Genomic DNA, 17,481 nt, shown 5'->3' with positions numbered 1-17,481 from the left:
TTGTCTCACATCCCCATTTCACATGCAGTTTTCAGTTCCTTCTTGGGTTCTTCCGCCCTGCTTCCCATAACAAAAACATTGTATTATCTAACCTTTAACATAGGCTATAGTTTGATGTGTATAACAAAACATTAAACTCTTACAAGTAGTTGTAAGTTTGTACTTTGTTATGTAAAAACATGCTTGTGGTCCACTTGACTGTTCTGCTGGCCCGTTAGAACATACTACTGTATATGGCCAGAATTAAGGCCTACTATACACACACGGAGACCTATGTACAATACTCTCAGCTTTGACTGGTGGCTTTACCAAATTATAAAAAAAATCCCCAAAAGACCAGATGACGTGTTTGGATTTCCTAGGCATCAAGTGTGAAAGTATAAGTGATTCACAGTTCAGTGGGAATGTCCCCTCTTAAGATTTGTGGTATGAGAAATTAGTTTAGTATTAAAGTACAACATGACAATTGTTTTGGCTATAGAGATTTTCAAATAGTGTCGACTGGATTGTGGTGGTTTAAATAGACCTGTAGTTTGTGTGTTGAGTCAGTCTTATGCATTGACAATAGTGAGAAGGTTCTGAACATAGAAGCGAAATGCCCTCAGCTCAACCAACCCGGTCCAGGTGACGGCGTTTGAAAATCTGCACTACGACGGATAATTTCAGGAAAGCCTGAACTAACATAGGCCTATTGTTTTGGTTATTCCTTACCTGTCAGACTGGAGTGTATCCCAGCTGGTTTGGGCCTGAGACGGAGGACTCCCAATGCAATGGCATTCATCACACTTAAGATCCTTGTAACAAATCATATACAGTGGATAGTTAAAAGCTTGGACAATGGAAAGATTGACATATTCCCTGAGTTGACTTATTTTAATGCCTCGTGAACTAGTTTGAAGTTAAAGCCACACCACATAGAATTTTACCACATATATAAAATTGAAAAACAAGCATCTAGATATTGTGATGATTGCAAAATACCTCATAAATGTACAAACAAACATGTGCTTTTGCTGTGAGCGGCTCTCCTCTCCTAAGACATGACTCTAACTTCACCGGGAGTTGGTACGTCTCCAGCTCGTCTCCATCCATAGGTTCTCATCCAAATCCATTCTTTGATCACCCACTGCAGTAAGAGCATTTCCTGTGGCGAGCTGATCATTAGGAGCATGTTTTGTACTGATGGCAGTATAATCCAAAATGTTACGCAGTGTGCCTTTAACTGGTTAATAGATAGCCAAATCACTTTGTACAGGAAACCACAAAATGTAGACAACAGTATACGTCTGTATCCAAGTCTATTGTTTATAAATGGAATCAACATATTTTAACTGCCTTTTTACTGGCATGAATATGTAAAGAAAATGTATTGCAATTATTTTGTCATTTTATGTTTCATGTAAAACTAAAGCGTTTTATGCCTAAAAGTGATGGATTGAGCCAGGTTTAGATGTATGGTTTTATTTTGTTGACGTATTAGCTACAAATACCTTTTCAGAGGGGATTTGGGGCATCTTGTTATTCAGGTTTGGAATTAGATATTTAAAAAATCCCTCTGAAAAAACCTTTAAAAGTCTAAGATTGGGAAGTGTAAAGGCTGTAGGAGCTTGAAACACTGAAATAAGTATATATGTTATTGTGAAGATAAGGGTTATTTTTGTCCATCCATCCATCCATTTTCTTCCGCTTTATCCGGGGCCGGGTCGCGGGGGCAGCAGTCTCAGCAGAGATGCCCAAACTGCCCGATCCACACACACCTCCTCCAGCTGTTCTGGGGGGACCCCGAGGCGACACCAGGCCAGCTCGGAGACATAGTCCCACCACCGTGTCCTGGGTCTTCCACGAGGCCTTGTCCCACTAGGACATGCCTGGAACACCTCCCGTGGGAGGCGACCAGGAGGCATCCGGAACAGATGCCCGAGCCACCTCAGCTGGCTCCTTTCGACGCGAAGGAGCAGCGACTCTACTCCGAGCTCCTCCCAGGTAACTGAGCTCCTCACCCGATCTCGAAGGGTGCGCCCAGCCACCCTGCGAAGGAAACTCATTTCGGCCGCTTGTATTCGCGATCTTGTCCTTTCGGTCATGACCCAAATCTCATGACCATAGGTGAGGGTGGGAACGTAGATCGATCGGTAAATCGAGAGCTTTGCCCTCCGACTCAGCTCCCTCTTCACCACGACAGACCGATACAGCGACCGCATCACTGCTGACGCCGCACCGATCCGTCTGTCGATCTCACGCTCCATCTGTCCCTCACTCGTGAACAAGACCCCGAGATACTTGAACACTTCCACTTGAGGCAAGGACTCCCCACCGACCTGAAGAGAGGAAGCACCTTTTTCCGGTGGAGAACCGGTGGTTATTTTTGTTATTTTGTTTGTGTGTTAAGAGTATGTTGAGTTTCGCCTGCAGTGTCTCCCCTTAAACCTTTTCTGGATCTAGGCTTCTATCATCACAGGAGAAATAGCAATAGCATTTCTTCTGCCAATCACGCCCTCTTCTGGACACTGTCACACACTACATTTCACCAATCATGTAAAAAAAAAAAGGCATTTGTATCGTTTAAATGAATTATTACCATAGTAAGTTTGGTGAAAATGCAAAAATGATCAAAACACATGAATCACATTTGAAAAAAAAAAAAAGGTTTTATCAGTAACAATCAGAAACACGTGCAGACAGGGCTGATGCACTTTATGCAATACAAAATAGCAAAGCTGTTACTGCCTCTGGGTAGAGAGTACAATACATCACCTGCATCCAATTTATGCACATTGATATTCATTACAATAGGTTACAAAACGACATATGCCACGAGCAATCCAGAGCCCTCCGACACTCCCATCACTACGGGATAAAGTGCAAGGCAAGGGTTTAGACCGACCACAAAGAAACGGGTTATCCTTTAGAAAATCCTTGGACAGTAACACAAGGGGGTTATACACAGGGATATTGTGCGAACACTGCAAGAATGTTCCTATAAGAATTTGGTATTTGCAGCAAAATTACAATATTGTGCAAAACTGTTGGCTACATTCATCAAACTGGTTACACTACAGTTATCTGGAACAGTCGAGCAGTCCTGTTACTAAACTATTACTCTTTGAAAAGAAGGACCGGATACTCGGAAAAGGTGCGAGCAGCTTTGTGTGTGTCTGCATCGTTTTGTGCTACTTCTGTCACTTGTATAAATCTCTTATAACAGAATGTGTGGATTTGGCATTAAAACGGACACAAATGCAATATTCCTGTTTTAGATGTCAATGAGAAAAAAGGCATTAAACAGAAAACCGTTGAAGCTGTCAAATATCTTATGAGACGGCGTGAGAAGTTCGAAAACCACAGCATGTTAGGGAACCACTGCTGATGCGAGAGTGACAAATATAAATGTACTGACTTGTTTGTTTTGAGGATGCCATGAAATCATAGAAATGCAACAGACTGAATGAAAGTACTTCCCAAAATGAAAGCGCTGTTAAATTTCTGTGCTTGTCTGAATATTGTTTGGTGTTTCAGTAAAGGAGCAGGTGCCTTTGTGGCCTACAGAGAAAAAGAGGAGGAATAAGATCGCACCTGTCTGTTGTATTACGGGGTCAGTGCCTCTGCTCTTTAGTGCAACGCTGTAGGAACGTGAGACCGACCAGATCCTGCTGACCACACACAAAGAACACGAGGCTGATACATAAGAGGAGCAGAAAACAGTACGTGTAAAGGAAAGCATCCAGCTTTAGTTTGTTACCATTTGATGTTTGGTTGTGGGCAAATCAGACCCTATTCACTGTCTGAACAAAATGAAGAGCGCGTTAAACAAACTCTCAGAAATGATCTCAGGAATAGGTCTGGCAGGAGAAGTCGGTGATTCATTTAAGTCCATCTTCGAATGAAAACACAGAGTTCTTTCATCACCTTTTGATAGTATAGACAGCATGCTCAATCGTGATGACAATAACAAGATAAATATTCGCAACATGTTAATATTTGTCACTAGTCTTGGTATCCCTTTTGAAAATATTTTCAACATTGAAGGAATAAATGTGTTTTGCATGCTGTACCGAGGACGAATAGCCACAATATCCACTTATGAGCAGTAGGTGGCAGTGATGCACTGTAGTATTTTCAGAGCCATTACCGAAGGTTACCTGAACATCATTACACATGTATCAGAGGGTAGTTACCATGGTGCTTGAACTTGGATCCAGCCGCTTGACTATTGTAAACATCTTTTCAAATGTGAACAAAAATACACTTTTCGAAGTCCCTTAAAGCATCCATCAGTCATTCTGATACGCAGCTTTTGTGCTATCAAAGTGTACGGAAAGACACTACACAAACACACTGGGAAGAACCTATTGCGCACTTCCTTCATGTTTATACTGGCTGGCCTTTATAGAACTGTGCCCTTCACTGGAACAAACAAACTGGATTTTAGCAGCAGAGTCCACACGACTGGTGCGAGCTGGACCGCCCCGGCAGGACTGGAGATTTCTAAAAGAAAGAGCAGCTTCAGAGGGCAGTGGGCGACATCACTTGGAATCTGATTGTCAACAATGGGCTCACAAAATAGCTTCACTTGAAAAATACCGTAAAATGTCACGTTACGATGTGAAATGTTACAACTAAAATACCTCTAGCTTTGTAATAAATGTAAGAAAATTGCTGGCGGCAGTTTACACCAAAACATCGTGTCCATTTCATGCTGGATGGATTAAAAATAAAAATGTTTCTTTAATTTCTTCTTCCGGATAATATTGGCTGACCTCAAATTCGCGCAAACCTTTAAAGTCGCAGCTGGTGTAAAAGAAAGGAGCCTAAAAATGGACTCCAAAAACTCAAGCTAGCATGAAAGAGGATGCGACAAGAGGCAGAGGAAGTGTCCACAATGTGCCACAGACCGGCATGGTTTGAATTAGTAACAGGAAATTCTTGTGCTGTTGCTCCGATTTCAATCAGTTGAAAGTGCGGCCTTCCTTTGTGGAGTCTTTGGGAGGATTGACACATTTGCCTGGATCAGGTTTTGGCGCCGCCGCACTCCTGTTCTGTAAAATCCACGTCAGACATGTCCACCCCCACCATGAGAGAGGTGTCCGAGTCGCTGCTCAGAGCTGGCTGGTGCTCACCTGCGAGAGAGAGAGAGAGGAACACAGTGGGTTCAGGAAGTATTCATACCCCTCTTTTCTCTTGTGTTGTTATGTTGACATCTGATACAGAAACTAGCTCAATTTTCCCTCATTTTCTTCGAGCTCCAGATGACAACTTTGATTTTCAGAGGTAACCAAAGCCTTCTGCTTTTTCTGAACGTCCACACTTCACTGTAATTGGGTAAGTCCCTTTGTCAATCACTCATTCTGAGACAAAGAAGTGTTGAGTGATGATGATCTCTCCAAGATAGTCACAAGAATGAGATCCCAATGACCGTTTTAACCTCTTACCACCCGCCTGACCAGTCTCCAGTTCGACTTTACCTAAATCTAAAAGCTTCTCAACTGGAGAGCAACAGTGTAACGCCTCATTTGAAAGCCAAGACTACAAAACGTTAGCCTCATAGCATCGTTGCCCAAGTCATTTTGTATTGTTACAATAGCAATAATAGAATACCAGTGTGTTTCCTAAAAAATGTTTTTTTGTTTTGTTCATGTTTTCCAAAAACAGTGAAATATGCGTTTTTGTCATAATTTTGTCACTTTTTGTTGTGTTTTTGTTGCTTTTTGGCAAGCTTTTTTGCGTCCCTTTAGTGGATTTTTCATTGCTTTTTTCATTGTGTTTATGTCATGCATTTCCCACATTTTTGTCAAATTTTCTTAGCGTTTTTGTCATGTTTGTCTTTTCATTTTTAATGCATTTTTGTTGCTTTTCCGGCACATTTGTGGTCGCTCTTTTGTTGCATTTTGTCCCTTTTCTGTTGCATATTCATCCTTGTTTTTGTCGCTATATTGATGCTTTTTTTCAAGCTTTTAGACCTGAGTAAAGCCAAACTGGAGAAAATGTGCTCAGCTCCACATAAAATAGTTGATATATTTTATAATATGGAATTTACCACAGACTAAAAACATTTACAAATGTGCACAGCTATGATTAAAGCTATGGAATCGGTCTGCATTATCACATTTAGTTTTTCTCATTCAAACCTTCCAAACCTTTTAAACTTCCATTTTTAAGGTATTTATTTCATCAGTAGAGTTTAAAATGAAGGGTGAGACTATAGCAGACATTTTCTATAGACTAAAAAAGTATAGAAATGAACTGTGGAAAATCTAGTTTCTGCTTTTATAAGGTTTATGAAAACACAGAGAATCCCAGAAATCTTAGCGCTTTTGTTTGTTGATGACACAATCCAGAGCTCTATAGAAAGACTGACAAACTGATAACACTGCAACCATCTAAACACACGGCAAAAACGTGAAATGGAAATCTTTGTTTCATGGTTGCACAAAAAACAAACAAATACCAAGCAACAAATGTTATGTAAATGTAAACAAATTGGTTGGCCAGTCAGCTGACGTCATTTTCTTTTTTATTACAAAGGGAAGTCTGGCCTTTGTCATTTAGAATTAAGTTTCTAGCAAACAAAACAGCTATGTATGAATGGCAGCTATTATTAGCAACAGGAAGACTAGACCAAACATAATACAGGTTTACTTTAATCCCGCCACATTTCCAGTTTGGTAAAGTAACAGACTTTAGGAAATATGTAAAAGAAATGAATTTGGAATGAGATTTTTAATAACCCTTAACCTAATTAAGGTCACATTGACCTTCGATATGCAATTTGTGTATTTTGCTTATTTTTGTGTCAACAACTTCTGTTACCTTTTGAAGGCATTTCAACTTATTCAGTATTGTATTGAGTGAATGAACGTAAATATTATGTCATGAGTTATATGGTGCCAAAACAAGTGTAAGCTATACAGTATGTGTCTAAGTGTTTTTTTTACCGTCCATTATTGTCAAGCATTGCCACAGAAAAGCAACAGCTAGATAAATATTTCCCACTGTTACAATCAGTCACATGTAGACTGTGACTGATGTACTGGGGGAGGTGTCTTGCCAAGGTACACAACAACAGTAGATTCTTAGAGAAGGTCTGAACCTGTGAACCCTTTGCACCACTAGGATGAAGTCTGTCATACGAGAAAAGAGCTATAAACAGCCGCTAGAACACTAAAGTTAGAGATATAGCTGTCTCGCGACGCTGTGTTTGTGAGCCGTTCTACACACCAGACTTTTGGCTTTAAAGAAAGGTATGAAAGTAGAAGCAATTACCTCGACTACAAAGGTGTGAGTGTTTTGTTTACCAGCACGCACACAAACCGAAAGGGGAAAAACAAAACCTTAAGCCTGACTGTGGCCAGGAAGAACAATGTTCTCCAATAGTGTTCACACAGCGGCGCTCATTACTCAGGCTAAAGACACAGCGCGTTAGCCATCCATCACAGCGGCGTGGGGAGGCAGAGAGAGAGGCCGCTCAGTATGGCTCATGCTAAACGTCTGTCAAAGTCTCTGTCAGCTCATTAGTGTGCCGGGTTCGACGGATCACCTCTGATTTACATTTTAATTAGAAGAATACCTGCTTGTTGTGGCGGACACACAGTGTTTCAAAGTCACACAGGAAAAAGGGGAGCCTTTGTGATGGGCGCTGGCGTGGGTTGAAGAGGTTGCACTTATAGAGAGAACTTCTAAACTTGTATGGAATAATGATGGCCATAGACAAAACACGCGGAAAGTTAAATACGCTTCTATGGTTACTGACACATTACGGACATTAGCAGCATTGATTTTCTTTTAAATATTACAATATAATAAATACTTTTTGTAACGATTCAGTGACTTTTTAGGAAATGTACAAACCACTAGATTTGATGGCGAGTTTAATTGAAAAGAAAGAAATGATTGTGAGTGTTACATCAGGAGCTCGGGCCTTGTTTTGCTCCTAATCTAGTTTTCATAGTTGTAATGTCTCTCTGGCAACTCTATTTTATTTATTCATTTTTGATTAAATTAACAAATGGCATTGGGACAAGCTAGTTAATCTGTCAATTGATCTATATTTTATTTGTAAGAACAAAATATATTACTTGCTGAAATTAGTCCTGGGCATTGGGACAATCTCTTCCTGTTTCTTTGTTTCATATTAGTCTTCTAGCACCAATTTAATTAATGGAGATACAGTTTAACTTGGTTCAATGGTCAAGATCAGAATTTCCATATCCATAAAACCTCCTTCCAGTTGTAATGACCAGACCAACACCTATTTGGACTTTCTGTAAGTCCCAGGTTATGCGCTACAAACGGACGTGCTGAAACTCAAGATTTTGGCACAACCTTTTTCACGTTTTCCTTCCTTGCAGCTCATCTTACTGTATCCAACTGACAGTAACCAGACCTGAGGAGGCGCAGAACTAGAACAGCAACAATACAGCAACTGGGGCATCGGAAGGTCCAAACGCCAAACAAACACAATATAACTCAGCCATTTCCATGGCGCGGTTCTTGTGTTGGTCCAAGTCATTATTATTTAGTCTTCCTGTGGGCTTTTACTGGTTAACACCTAGTTTACACCTGGATTGGTCATGGTTTATACCTCAATAGGCCCTAAATCAGTCCTGCGGTTAATACTAGCTGTTTAGCAGACCTGTCAGTCAGCACTCAGTAAAATGTTAAAAGTGAGTAAAAAGTAAAAAGTGCTTGCTGGAGCCATGACCTGATCACATGGGCTGTAAAACCAGCAAATGCAGGTTTACTTTCATTACTTTCAAACGAGCCGCAGGACAGCTCGGGTTAGCAGGCATTCTGGCAGGCATTCTTTCCACAACTACATCAGGGAGGGAGGGAGCAAAAGGTCAAAAACACGTTTAAGCTACTTCACGCTCGTTTAGTAAAATTGTTTGAATGGCTTAAAATGCATGAACTCTTTCCATTTCCTGCACTCCAACCTCTCCGTCCATATTTCACAAACTCTGACACTAAGTTCAATAAAAAAATATATAATTTTTTCTACACTGAATGCCTTTCAGCTCCCTTTTTTCCTGTTCCCTTCTTTACTCACGCAGACACTTCTCTGTCTCCGCTTGATTGAACAGCACCAACTTGAACTAAAGCGGAGGGGTGTTCCACTTAAACACCCTTTAACTCTCCTCTGAGTTAGTTCAACGTCAAATGGTTGGAGAATCTGTGTACAGATAAGTAGCTCTCCACGCTTGAGCACCCTGGGATCCATCTGAATGTTTGTAAAAGATGACTTCATCATCTTATTTTGGTAGTTAATCATTTCAAATTTTGAAGTTGTCGTACACATTTTTTCCAACACCCTTTTCCTAGCATTTGAAGTGTTGTACTCACTGCTGGCTAAAATGTGCCCTTCAGGCTGTGGCGCCGTTCCTCCATCGGCCTGGAACTGCTGCAGAGCCACTCCTCTCCCGTCAGCGTCCAGGACCACGGAGCTCTCGTTCACCGTGATCTCACTGGCTCCGGTGATGGCATTGGTCGGACCACCACCCACCGATGTTTCGTAATCTGGAGGCGCGTCTTCCGGGCAGTCTGGGCTCAGCTGATACAAAAATGTAACATACAGCGTAAGAACGGGGCGGGGAGCAGTTTGATGTTGCAAGTAAAAGCCTAATTTCACCACAGCCTGCTATTGTTGCAGCTAAACCAATCATTTTTAAACAAATGCCCCATTATCCAAACCAGAATGCATAATACAAATGTGGTGTTATTCGTCATTCTCATAGATTAATTATCAGCACAAAATAAAACCTGCCACAACTTCATTTGAATTCCAACAGTTTAACCTCAGTGCCCCATAAACGTTTGAAGATTTAGCACACGATTTGCAAGTAAAAACGGCGGAACTCACCCCCAAAGCTTTGAGGATGTTCATTTTGCACATTGGACATGTTCGGTGATCTTGTAGCCAGGGGTCCACACAGTGCTTATGAAAAACGTGTCTGAAAGAGCAGGAATAAAGAGAAGACCTCTGTGAAAGTCCAACCAATTGCGAATCAATCAAATACGAGTCTGCAGAGCCTTACTTGCAAGGTAATATCCGCACCACATCATTTGGCTTGTAGCCCTCAATGCAAACTGCACAGTTGTCGAAATCTGACTCCGTCTCCTAAAACGGTGGTGGTGGGGAAACACCATAAGGTTAAAGCAAGTGAGGCGAGTAAATGCTTTATCTTCCTCTCGATTACCTTGTCTCCTTTTCTTATGGTGCGTGTTTGAAGCTTGCATATGGCTTTTTTGGCAGCGTCACCCAAGCGTCTCTGGAAACATGAAAGGGGGTTCTGGTTAGTTTGGTTACTCTTATAATTATGGTTATACATTGTTTTTCTGCACGAAACGTAACTATTTAACAACATAAAAGTCCAACAATGTCAACTTATATTTGCGATTAAGAAGCAACGGACTGCCCAAAGCAAATCTCCATCAATTTAATCAACGTTTCATTTTTGCTCCACTGCCTTTTATCACGGCTGGAAGGTGTATGAGGAAAACATTAGTAACAGCTACGTGACTTTTATGAGCATAAATGTAAGCCTGGTTGACATTTACATTTATGTATGCACTGACTTGAATTCTGTTGTAACTTGACAAACATGAGAGGGAGGTTATTGTGAGAATGGGACATAAACAACTTTGACACTACATTATGATAGTATCTCAGTGTTCTGGAGTTTAAAGCAAAAGAAAAGCTGCAGATAAGTCAGAATGCACACTTCTGAGGTTGTCATTAATCCCAGGTGTGCCATCCCAGACGTCAGAGTCACGTCAGAGGCGAGGGCTGGCAGTAAAGAGGCTAAAGTCAGTATTTACTCTGTGGCAGAGGGGCCAGGCTTTGTGATGGTTCGCTGCCTGCTCTGTGTTCTCTGTCAGCCTAAATCTGCACTCCTAGGAGCGCCGCCACACAGTGTTTCAATGCGGAACACACTGCTATAGGAGAATTACATCATCATGGGCCAAAAATAATACATTTCAGGACTGTTTGGTGGTCTGAAAGTTAAATCTTTTAATCTGACGGCGCTCGCAGCCAAAGCACATCACGTTGGTTTAATCACTGTATGGCTGAGTTTTTATGGAACTTGAAACAATATCTGCTGTTTTGAGGGAATTAATCATTATCTAGTAAACTATAACTAAAAATAATGCTCATATACTATTCCTTTCAGCAAAACAAACAGTTCGGACTTTCTACCTGATTCTTTTGGTTTCCAAACACCAAAAAAGGCAGCTACTAAATCAAAGTGTCAGTTGTGGTCCGAACTCATTCCTAACATACTTTTAGCATCCTAATTCTTCACACGGACGAGTTTGTAGGCACGTTTCAGGACTTGCAGGGTCACTTTCACAGAAATGCAAGAAAACCAACTTGCAAGTTCATGAAATTGATACATTATATACAAGATAGTTCTAAGCAAGTATGGTTCTCTGCCTTTGTTTACTCAAAAAAGACAATGTTTTGTCATAAACCACGAGCTGTATTTGTGGCTGAAGCTCCACTGTAAGTATCCATGAGCACATGTTTGATTTAGTACATTTATGAAGGTACCATTTTGGACTTTTTGCCTAGCCTAAAAGAGGATCTGTTGAGTGGGAGAGAAGAGGTCGTCAACTGAACATAACAAAGAGTACCTGGTTGCGGTCCCGTGCGTTGGCATAGCGAAACCTCTGGATGTAGTAGAAGACGAGCCACGCCAGGGAGATGATCATGAGGACGATGAAGGAGATGGAGACAAACACCACGGACGTCCTGCTCACGTACTTCTGCAGGTTGCGGGTTCCTATGGTGATGTGCACAGACACCGCCACGTTCCGCTCCAGTAAAGACACCAGCTCCAGGCCTTTGTGCTCCGTGATCATGATGGCCACCATGTCACCAGTCCCTAAGGCACAGGGGCAAGACACTTTTAGCCGTGTACAAATTGCCGGTGGTTGTAATGACACTTTCACATTGTTTGCTTATTATAAACAAAAACACTTTATTGAACTCCACATGGTACTTAAATCAGGATTGAGTCGTCTCCTGAAAGGAGCATGTGGCTGGGGCTTAGGCTGAGCTAAAGCTACTCTCTGTGTGTGTGACAGAGCTTCCAGTCAGGAACCATCTGCTGCTGTACCTGACCGGCACAACAACAAAGCCACTCGCATCTCACTCATTTAAACCATAACATAAGATCATTGTGTACAGAGGTTTACAGTACAATGTGAACTTCTTCCCAACTCAGGGTAATTTCAGCATTTCAATGTCTATTTTTCTAATGGCAAATGAAAATAATTAGACTTAAGGAATAACGTTAACATTGTTTATTTGGCACGCATCACTAGCCTGGGAATACCCAGGCTGCTGTGTGCGCTCCAATGATTTTGAACTGCAGCCTGGGGACCATGGCTGAAATCTTTGCATGGATTTGGGGACCAGCATGACAGCAGCATCTTTCGATCAAGCTTTAGACTGTGTTAAATAGTTTAGCTCGAAGGTTTACAGCTGGTACGTCATTGGATACGATGATATGATGTGCATATCATTGCATACGCATATGATAGACATTCGTAGAGCCCAATAAACGCTATGAACCATCGCAAACCACACCTCTCCTACGAGAAAGTGAACTGGTGGTTCCCAGACTAAATATAACATCTGGCGATAGCCAGGCTAACACATCACCAGAGATATTACTTTTTATTGCAATCTTAACAGTTCCACACAATTAAAACCTCAAAAAGTAACATTCATTGTGAGACAGAGCTAGCATTATGGTTCCAAGCCTAAATAAAGGTGTAGGGCATAGTTTAAACCTCTCTTATCTCAATATGCTGCCCTCGGTGAAAACAGTTTGACACCTCTGCTCTAAACCTTTTCATACTACAGTGAAAAAAACAAAACAATTTGTTAATTATTTTTGTAAATCTTAAAAAAAAAGTCTTGCAAAGCAGTAGCAAATTATTTTAAATCTTCACTGAAGAAGATATTAAGTGTCAGTTGTTAACTGCTTACTGTGCAGTTTCATTTCCATATTATGTTCCTGGACAAACCAAAAACTATAATAGTTTCAGTAAATTATTAAAGGAGCTTGTTCATATTTTCTTGAAAACGGCAGAATCCAGGCCGCACACAGTGACAAAATGCTCCATATGATGCCTCTTTATGGCTCTCACTACATACATGCATAAAGCCTTCCCATGATGCATAGCTGCATGTCACAGATCACTTGGTATCGCTGCACTCGCAAAGATCCTCAGCGTTTCCCTCTCAGCTCCCGGCACACGACCGTCTTTCAGGATGCACTCCTGATGTTGCCATGCTCAGTAATTCGTTTATGTAACCAGGGTGCAAAGTCTGCACAGCTGCTTTGTCTCAGTGCTTCTATGTCTGCTTATGTAATCACGGCACTTTAAGGAAACTTCAATAATCCTGAGTGCACTAGGCCCTCAAGATGAATTGTAGTTCTGGTCAAAATCACAAAGGCTGCAATTATTTAGATTCCTTCTTCTTTTCACACTAAGTACGTCTCATAAAATAATGGACCTTACAAGTACTCCCAAGCTTAACCCCAATCAAACTGGATGTAAACCATGTCTAAACCCGAAAAACAGCCAACTTAAATGCATTACTGAAGCACAAATGGTGTTATCTCTTATCAAAATGAATACAGTCTGAAATTGCAGATCACCCGGAGGACAACATGAAGAAGCCCAACTACCACCGGGGTCGATTTTCCTTTTGGAAAGAACAAAACTTTCTGATCTCTATAAGGGTCTTACTATGTACAAAACTAACATGTTCTGAAATGCATTACATTCTGGTGGTTTACCTGGTCATATTTCAAGCTTAAAATGTGCACTTTGAGATTAATCTGAAACAGCATTAAAGCATTTTCCGCATGGTTCTTTCATTACCGGTAATTTTTTTGTGTCTCTTGAATCAAAAGCAGCAGAACATTCCATTTGGTAAGAACCACACAAGGTTTACATTGCATTAGCGTTGGCTGCCCCAAAATGGTGCGCATAAATAAAGCAAACAGGGACTCACACAAGCCTGTTAGGGCGAACAGAAGCTTGTGTTTGGACGGCAAACAGACGGTAATAAGCTCACTGATGTGTATTTAGATTGGTACGCTATCACCGAGCTCATTATGTCAAGGCTTTGTTCCTGACAATACCAACATGCTAACATGTGAAAAAAAGTCGTTCACATAATGATGTCTATTCACCCGCATTCACTGTTAATGTAAATCAGCCAAGTTCACAAGTGACTGTTTACATACAATTACCATCCAACCATATGAATATCCACGCTTTGTGGTTGAAGTTAGTGGCCCTATCTGTATAGAGCAACATTGGCAGGATTGCTATGAAAATGGAAAGCTTTTGGGTTTTAAAGTAAAAGGGAACATTCATTATTTTGGGTATTCCATTTTTGGAGTAACGTCAAAAAACACATGGAATTCCAAAGACCAATAAATAAAAATAACAATAAAAATCATACTTTTATGAGTTGTAATTCTTACAAACTCCCTGAATAACTCGCATGACGGCCATAATCCTTGTATGGCAAACAAAGTTGAGGAAATGAGGAAAAGGGGCAGTAAGGCATGTAAGATTTCCCTAATCCGGTATTCTTATCTGTTCCACTGTTCTGGGTGACGCAGCCACAGCCGACCGAAATAGCTGCAGCTAAAATAGGAGCTGTGTGTCGGAGAGAGACAAATGCTGCTGAACTTATGCAGGGAGTATCCATTTTCAGGGCACAAGCAGAAAGGAGTGTTATAGTGATTGTAATTTACATCTTTAACAATTTACTCACACAGTAGGCAGGGGAAACGTGGTGAATTAACCTCACCAGCATTGCACGAATTGGATTCAGGAGTCAGGTACACTAAATCGTGTGAGGTAGAAAACGTTCAAACTGGCCTAAATGTTTGGATATACCGTGCCATGTTTATGTACTTTCTGCTAAATTTCATTGTATCACAAGGCAGCCGGCAGCTATAATAGTTGTGCTGTTGTTTCTGGGGCTTTATCAAAGTTACAATGAAAGCTATTAGCCTTGATTTTTTTGCACAGCCTGAAGGTTTACGTCTGTTCTTTTATACTCTCAACGGGAGGTACTTAATTCTTAACTTTGGGCATGGCCACAAGACACAAAGCAGGGGGTGCCTTCAAAATAGCTTGGCGTCTTTCTTACTTTGCTACTTTGCTCCCGGTAATCTCGTGTAATCAATGTGGGGGACCTCTCCTGCCATTGATGGTTTGGAATACCAGAAACATATAAGTGGTAACAGTATGCAGCATATCGGAAATGTCGGAAATGTAACCAATCATCAGCGGTGGAAGAATATTAGTACGTTTTGAGCCGCACAATATATCTCATGTAACTTTCCGTATCACAAGAGGCCACAATATTTCACCATCTTATTTAAATGTTCAATTTGATTTACACATTTTCGGTAACGTAGGCTTTGTGTTAGTAAGGGCAAAGATTTGTGTTCCAAGGTACATTTTTACGAAACCAATGAGATAAGAAAATATTGCAATCGACATATTGCATCACGTTTGGGATTGCAGGAGGTGAACCATCATGTCTCCTGTGTGTGGTTGACTGAAAATTGGGAATGCTGCTAAAGTGGAAAAGGTTGCTTATGACAACTATGCTCTGTTATGAAGGGGAGGACAGGGACACTACTGACCTACATAGGATCTGTGAGCTTTCTAGTCTTAGTCAATTATGAGTAAGTTGAGCCAGGGTGGCCAGGTTGAGTTTGGGTGGCCTACATGTCATTGGCCAGTTCAGCAGTAAATAAAGGTGTCACGAGAAGGAAACAATTAAGGATGCTTCACCACAAGCTTTCAAATGTAGCCTGCACTGCCACAGACCTAGAAAAGAACAGACTAGATACACAAAAGTAAACCCACGAAGTGCATTCATACACTAATGTGAATAAAAAGTCAAATGAGGTCTAAAATAAAATTCAGGTGCAACATCATTTCAAAGATTTTACATTGGATTTGCACCATTAGGCCTGGTGGCAAAAAAATAATAATTGCGTTCATCAGAGTATTATAATGATGTCAATAAGGATGATAATTGTTGGTATAAACAGTGATCCTTTTGTAAAAGGAGGTTGGCCTGAGACTTGTTATTGTTGTCACCTCCAGCCTAACCTGGAGATGAGTCCCCAGGCTCCTGCCTACTGCTGCTGCACACTGCTCCTACAGGTTGCCCCAGTGGCATTGAAGGATGAGTAAAATGCAAAGGATGAATTTCCCTACGGGGACCAGTGAAGTACAACTGAACAGCAGGCATGTGTCTATTTCAGAATAAGACTAAGCCTAGAAATTTTGTTACATTTGTGTTTTCTTTTGAGAGTTTTATATAGGCACTGGTGAAAGACAAGGCGGATGATCACAGGAATTAATTACACAGGCAAGTAAACTCTGTGGAGCTGTTATAAACTATGAAATGGCTCATTGACCTATGCCTCCTCCGATCCATTGGCTAGGCCTATTCAATAGAAAACTTATTCATTCAATGTTTTGTCTGGAGCTGTAAGGAGGATGACCAATAGGCTTGTGTTTAAATGCAATGACACTAAGATCTCCAAACCCAAGTATCCATCCAAATTGACCTTTTCGTGTGCACACGTGCGGGGCTTACCTGGGTGGGACATAGTGATAGTATCGTTAGGGCTTCCTGAACCCACGCTGTACACAATAACCGCAGTTGCATTGTTAATCGCAGCATTTCGGATTTTCTCTTGGTGAGTACAGTTCCCCGAAGCGATGAGCGCTACCCAGGTGCTGCGTGGAGCCACGGGTGGAAACCTGGCGTTGGGGTCGCAGCCCTGCCTGTCCTGCGGGAGGCTGGGCATCAGTACCACTCCGCTGGTCTCCTTCTTAGGAGATTGCTCCCCATACCGACCGCACTCCGATTTGTCGATCTTAACCTCCGCAGAGGCTGGGTCAATGTACGTAAGTTCAACAAATGCAGTGTACCACTCCTCCTTCTCGGCTACCGTGAAGTCCAAGCACAGAAGGTGGACAAAACAAAACGAGAGCAGCCACGTCGAGAGAGCCAGACTGCGGCAGGCTCGGATCAGAGACGGAGCCATGGCTGCAGGTCTTTCTGTCTGTGCTCCTCTGCTCAGAGCCAAGTAAGCCCGCTGCGTAATGCAACAGAGTGGACAGTGAGCATTGTAGACAGAACAGGGGCGACCCTGTCCGCCTGCGGACTCCCGTCAGCGGTGTCTGGACTCTCCACCACCTGCAGCACAGAGCACAAGCTGTTGTTGTCCACTGTCAGCTGTTTGATCCCTGCTCCGCCATTGGCTGCTCAGTGACATGTGACCTGCCCATGTGTACTGCACATGAAATTAAATTATGTAAATCTCATTCAAAAACCATGTAGACTATAAATCATAGCTTATCTACATTCTACCAAAATAACTATTGTTTAATAGGCCTATATATTGACCCCTAAAACTACTA

The 17,481-nt window shown here is 41.6% G+C and overlaps 1 protein-coding gene across 1 annotated transcript; it reads right to left on the bottom strand.

Moving 5' to 3' along the window:
* Positions 1-4,738: 4,738 nt before the first annotated feature.
* Positions 4,739-17,311, bottom strand: rnf150a (ring finger protein 150a). The gene is made up of 7 exons (XM_079553850.1): positions 16,652-17,311; positions 11,629-11,879; positions 10,191-10,262; positions 10,029-10,111; positions 9,854-9,944; positions 9,337-9,544; positions 4,739-5,117 (listed from the first exon to the last, which is right to left on the bottom strand). The coding sequence occupies exons 1-7, from the start codon at positions 17,103-17,105 to the stop codon at positions 5,008-5,010; spliced, it is 1,269 nt and encodes a 422-aa protein (XP_079409976.1). The 5' UTR covers positions 17,106-17,311; the 3' UTR covers positions 4,739-5,007.
* Positions 17,312-17,481: the final 170 nt, after the last annotated feature.

This window comes from Gobius niger (genome assembly GCF_951799975.1).
Source record: "Gobius niger genome assembly, chromosome: 3".
NCBI classification, from domain to species: domain Eukaryota; kingdom Metazoa; phylum Chordata; class Actinopteri; order Gobiiformes; family Gobiidae; genus Gobius; species Gobius niger.
Note: the sequence above shows the minus strand (reverse complement) of the source record. Positions and strands in the feature narration are given on the sequence as shown.

Excerpts from the sequence above, each read along its gene's own strand:
- rnf150a (XM_079553850.1), bottom strand. The coding sequence starts at position 17,105 with ATGGCTCCGTCTCTGATCCGAGCCTGCCGCAGTCTGGCTCTCTCGACG. Across the intron at positions 10,112-10,190 it reads CCATAAGAAAAGGAGACAAG|GAGACGGAGTCAGATTTCGA; the intron begins GTAATCGAGAGG and ends CCACCGTTTTAG. Across the intron at positions 9,945-10,028 it reads GTGCGGATATTACCTTGCAA|ACACGTTTTTCATAAGCACT; the intron begins GTAAGGCTCTGC and ends CTGCTCTTTCAG.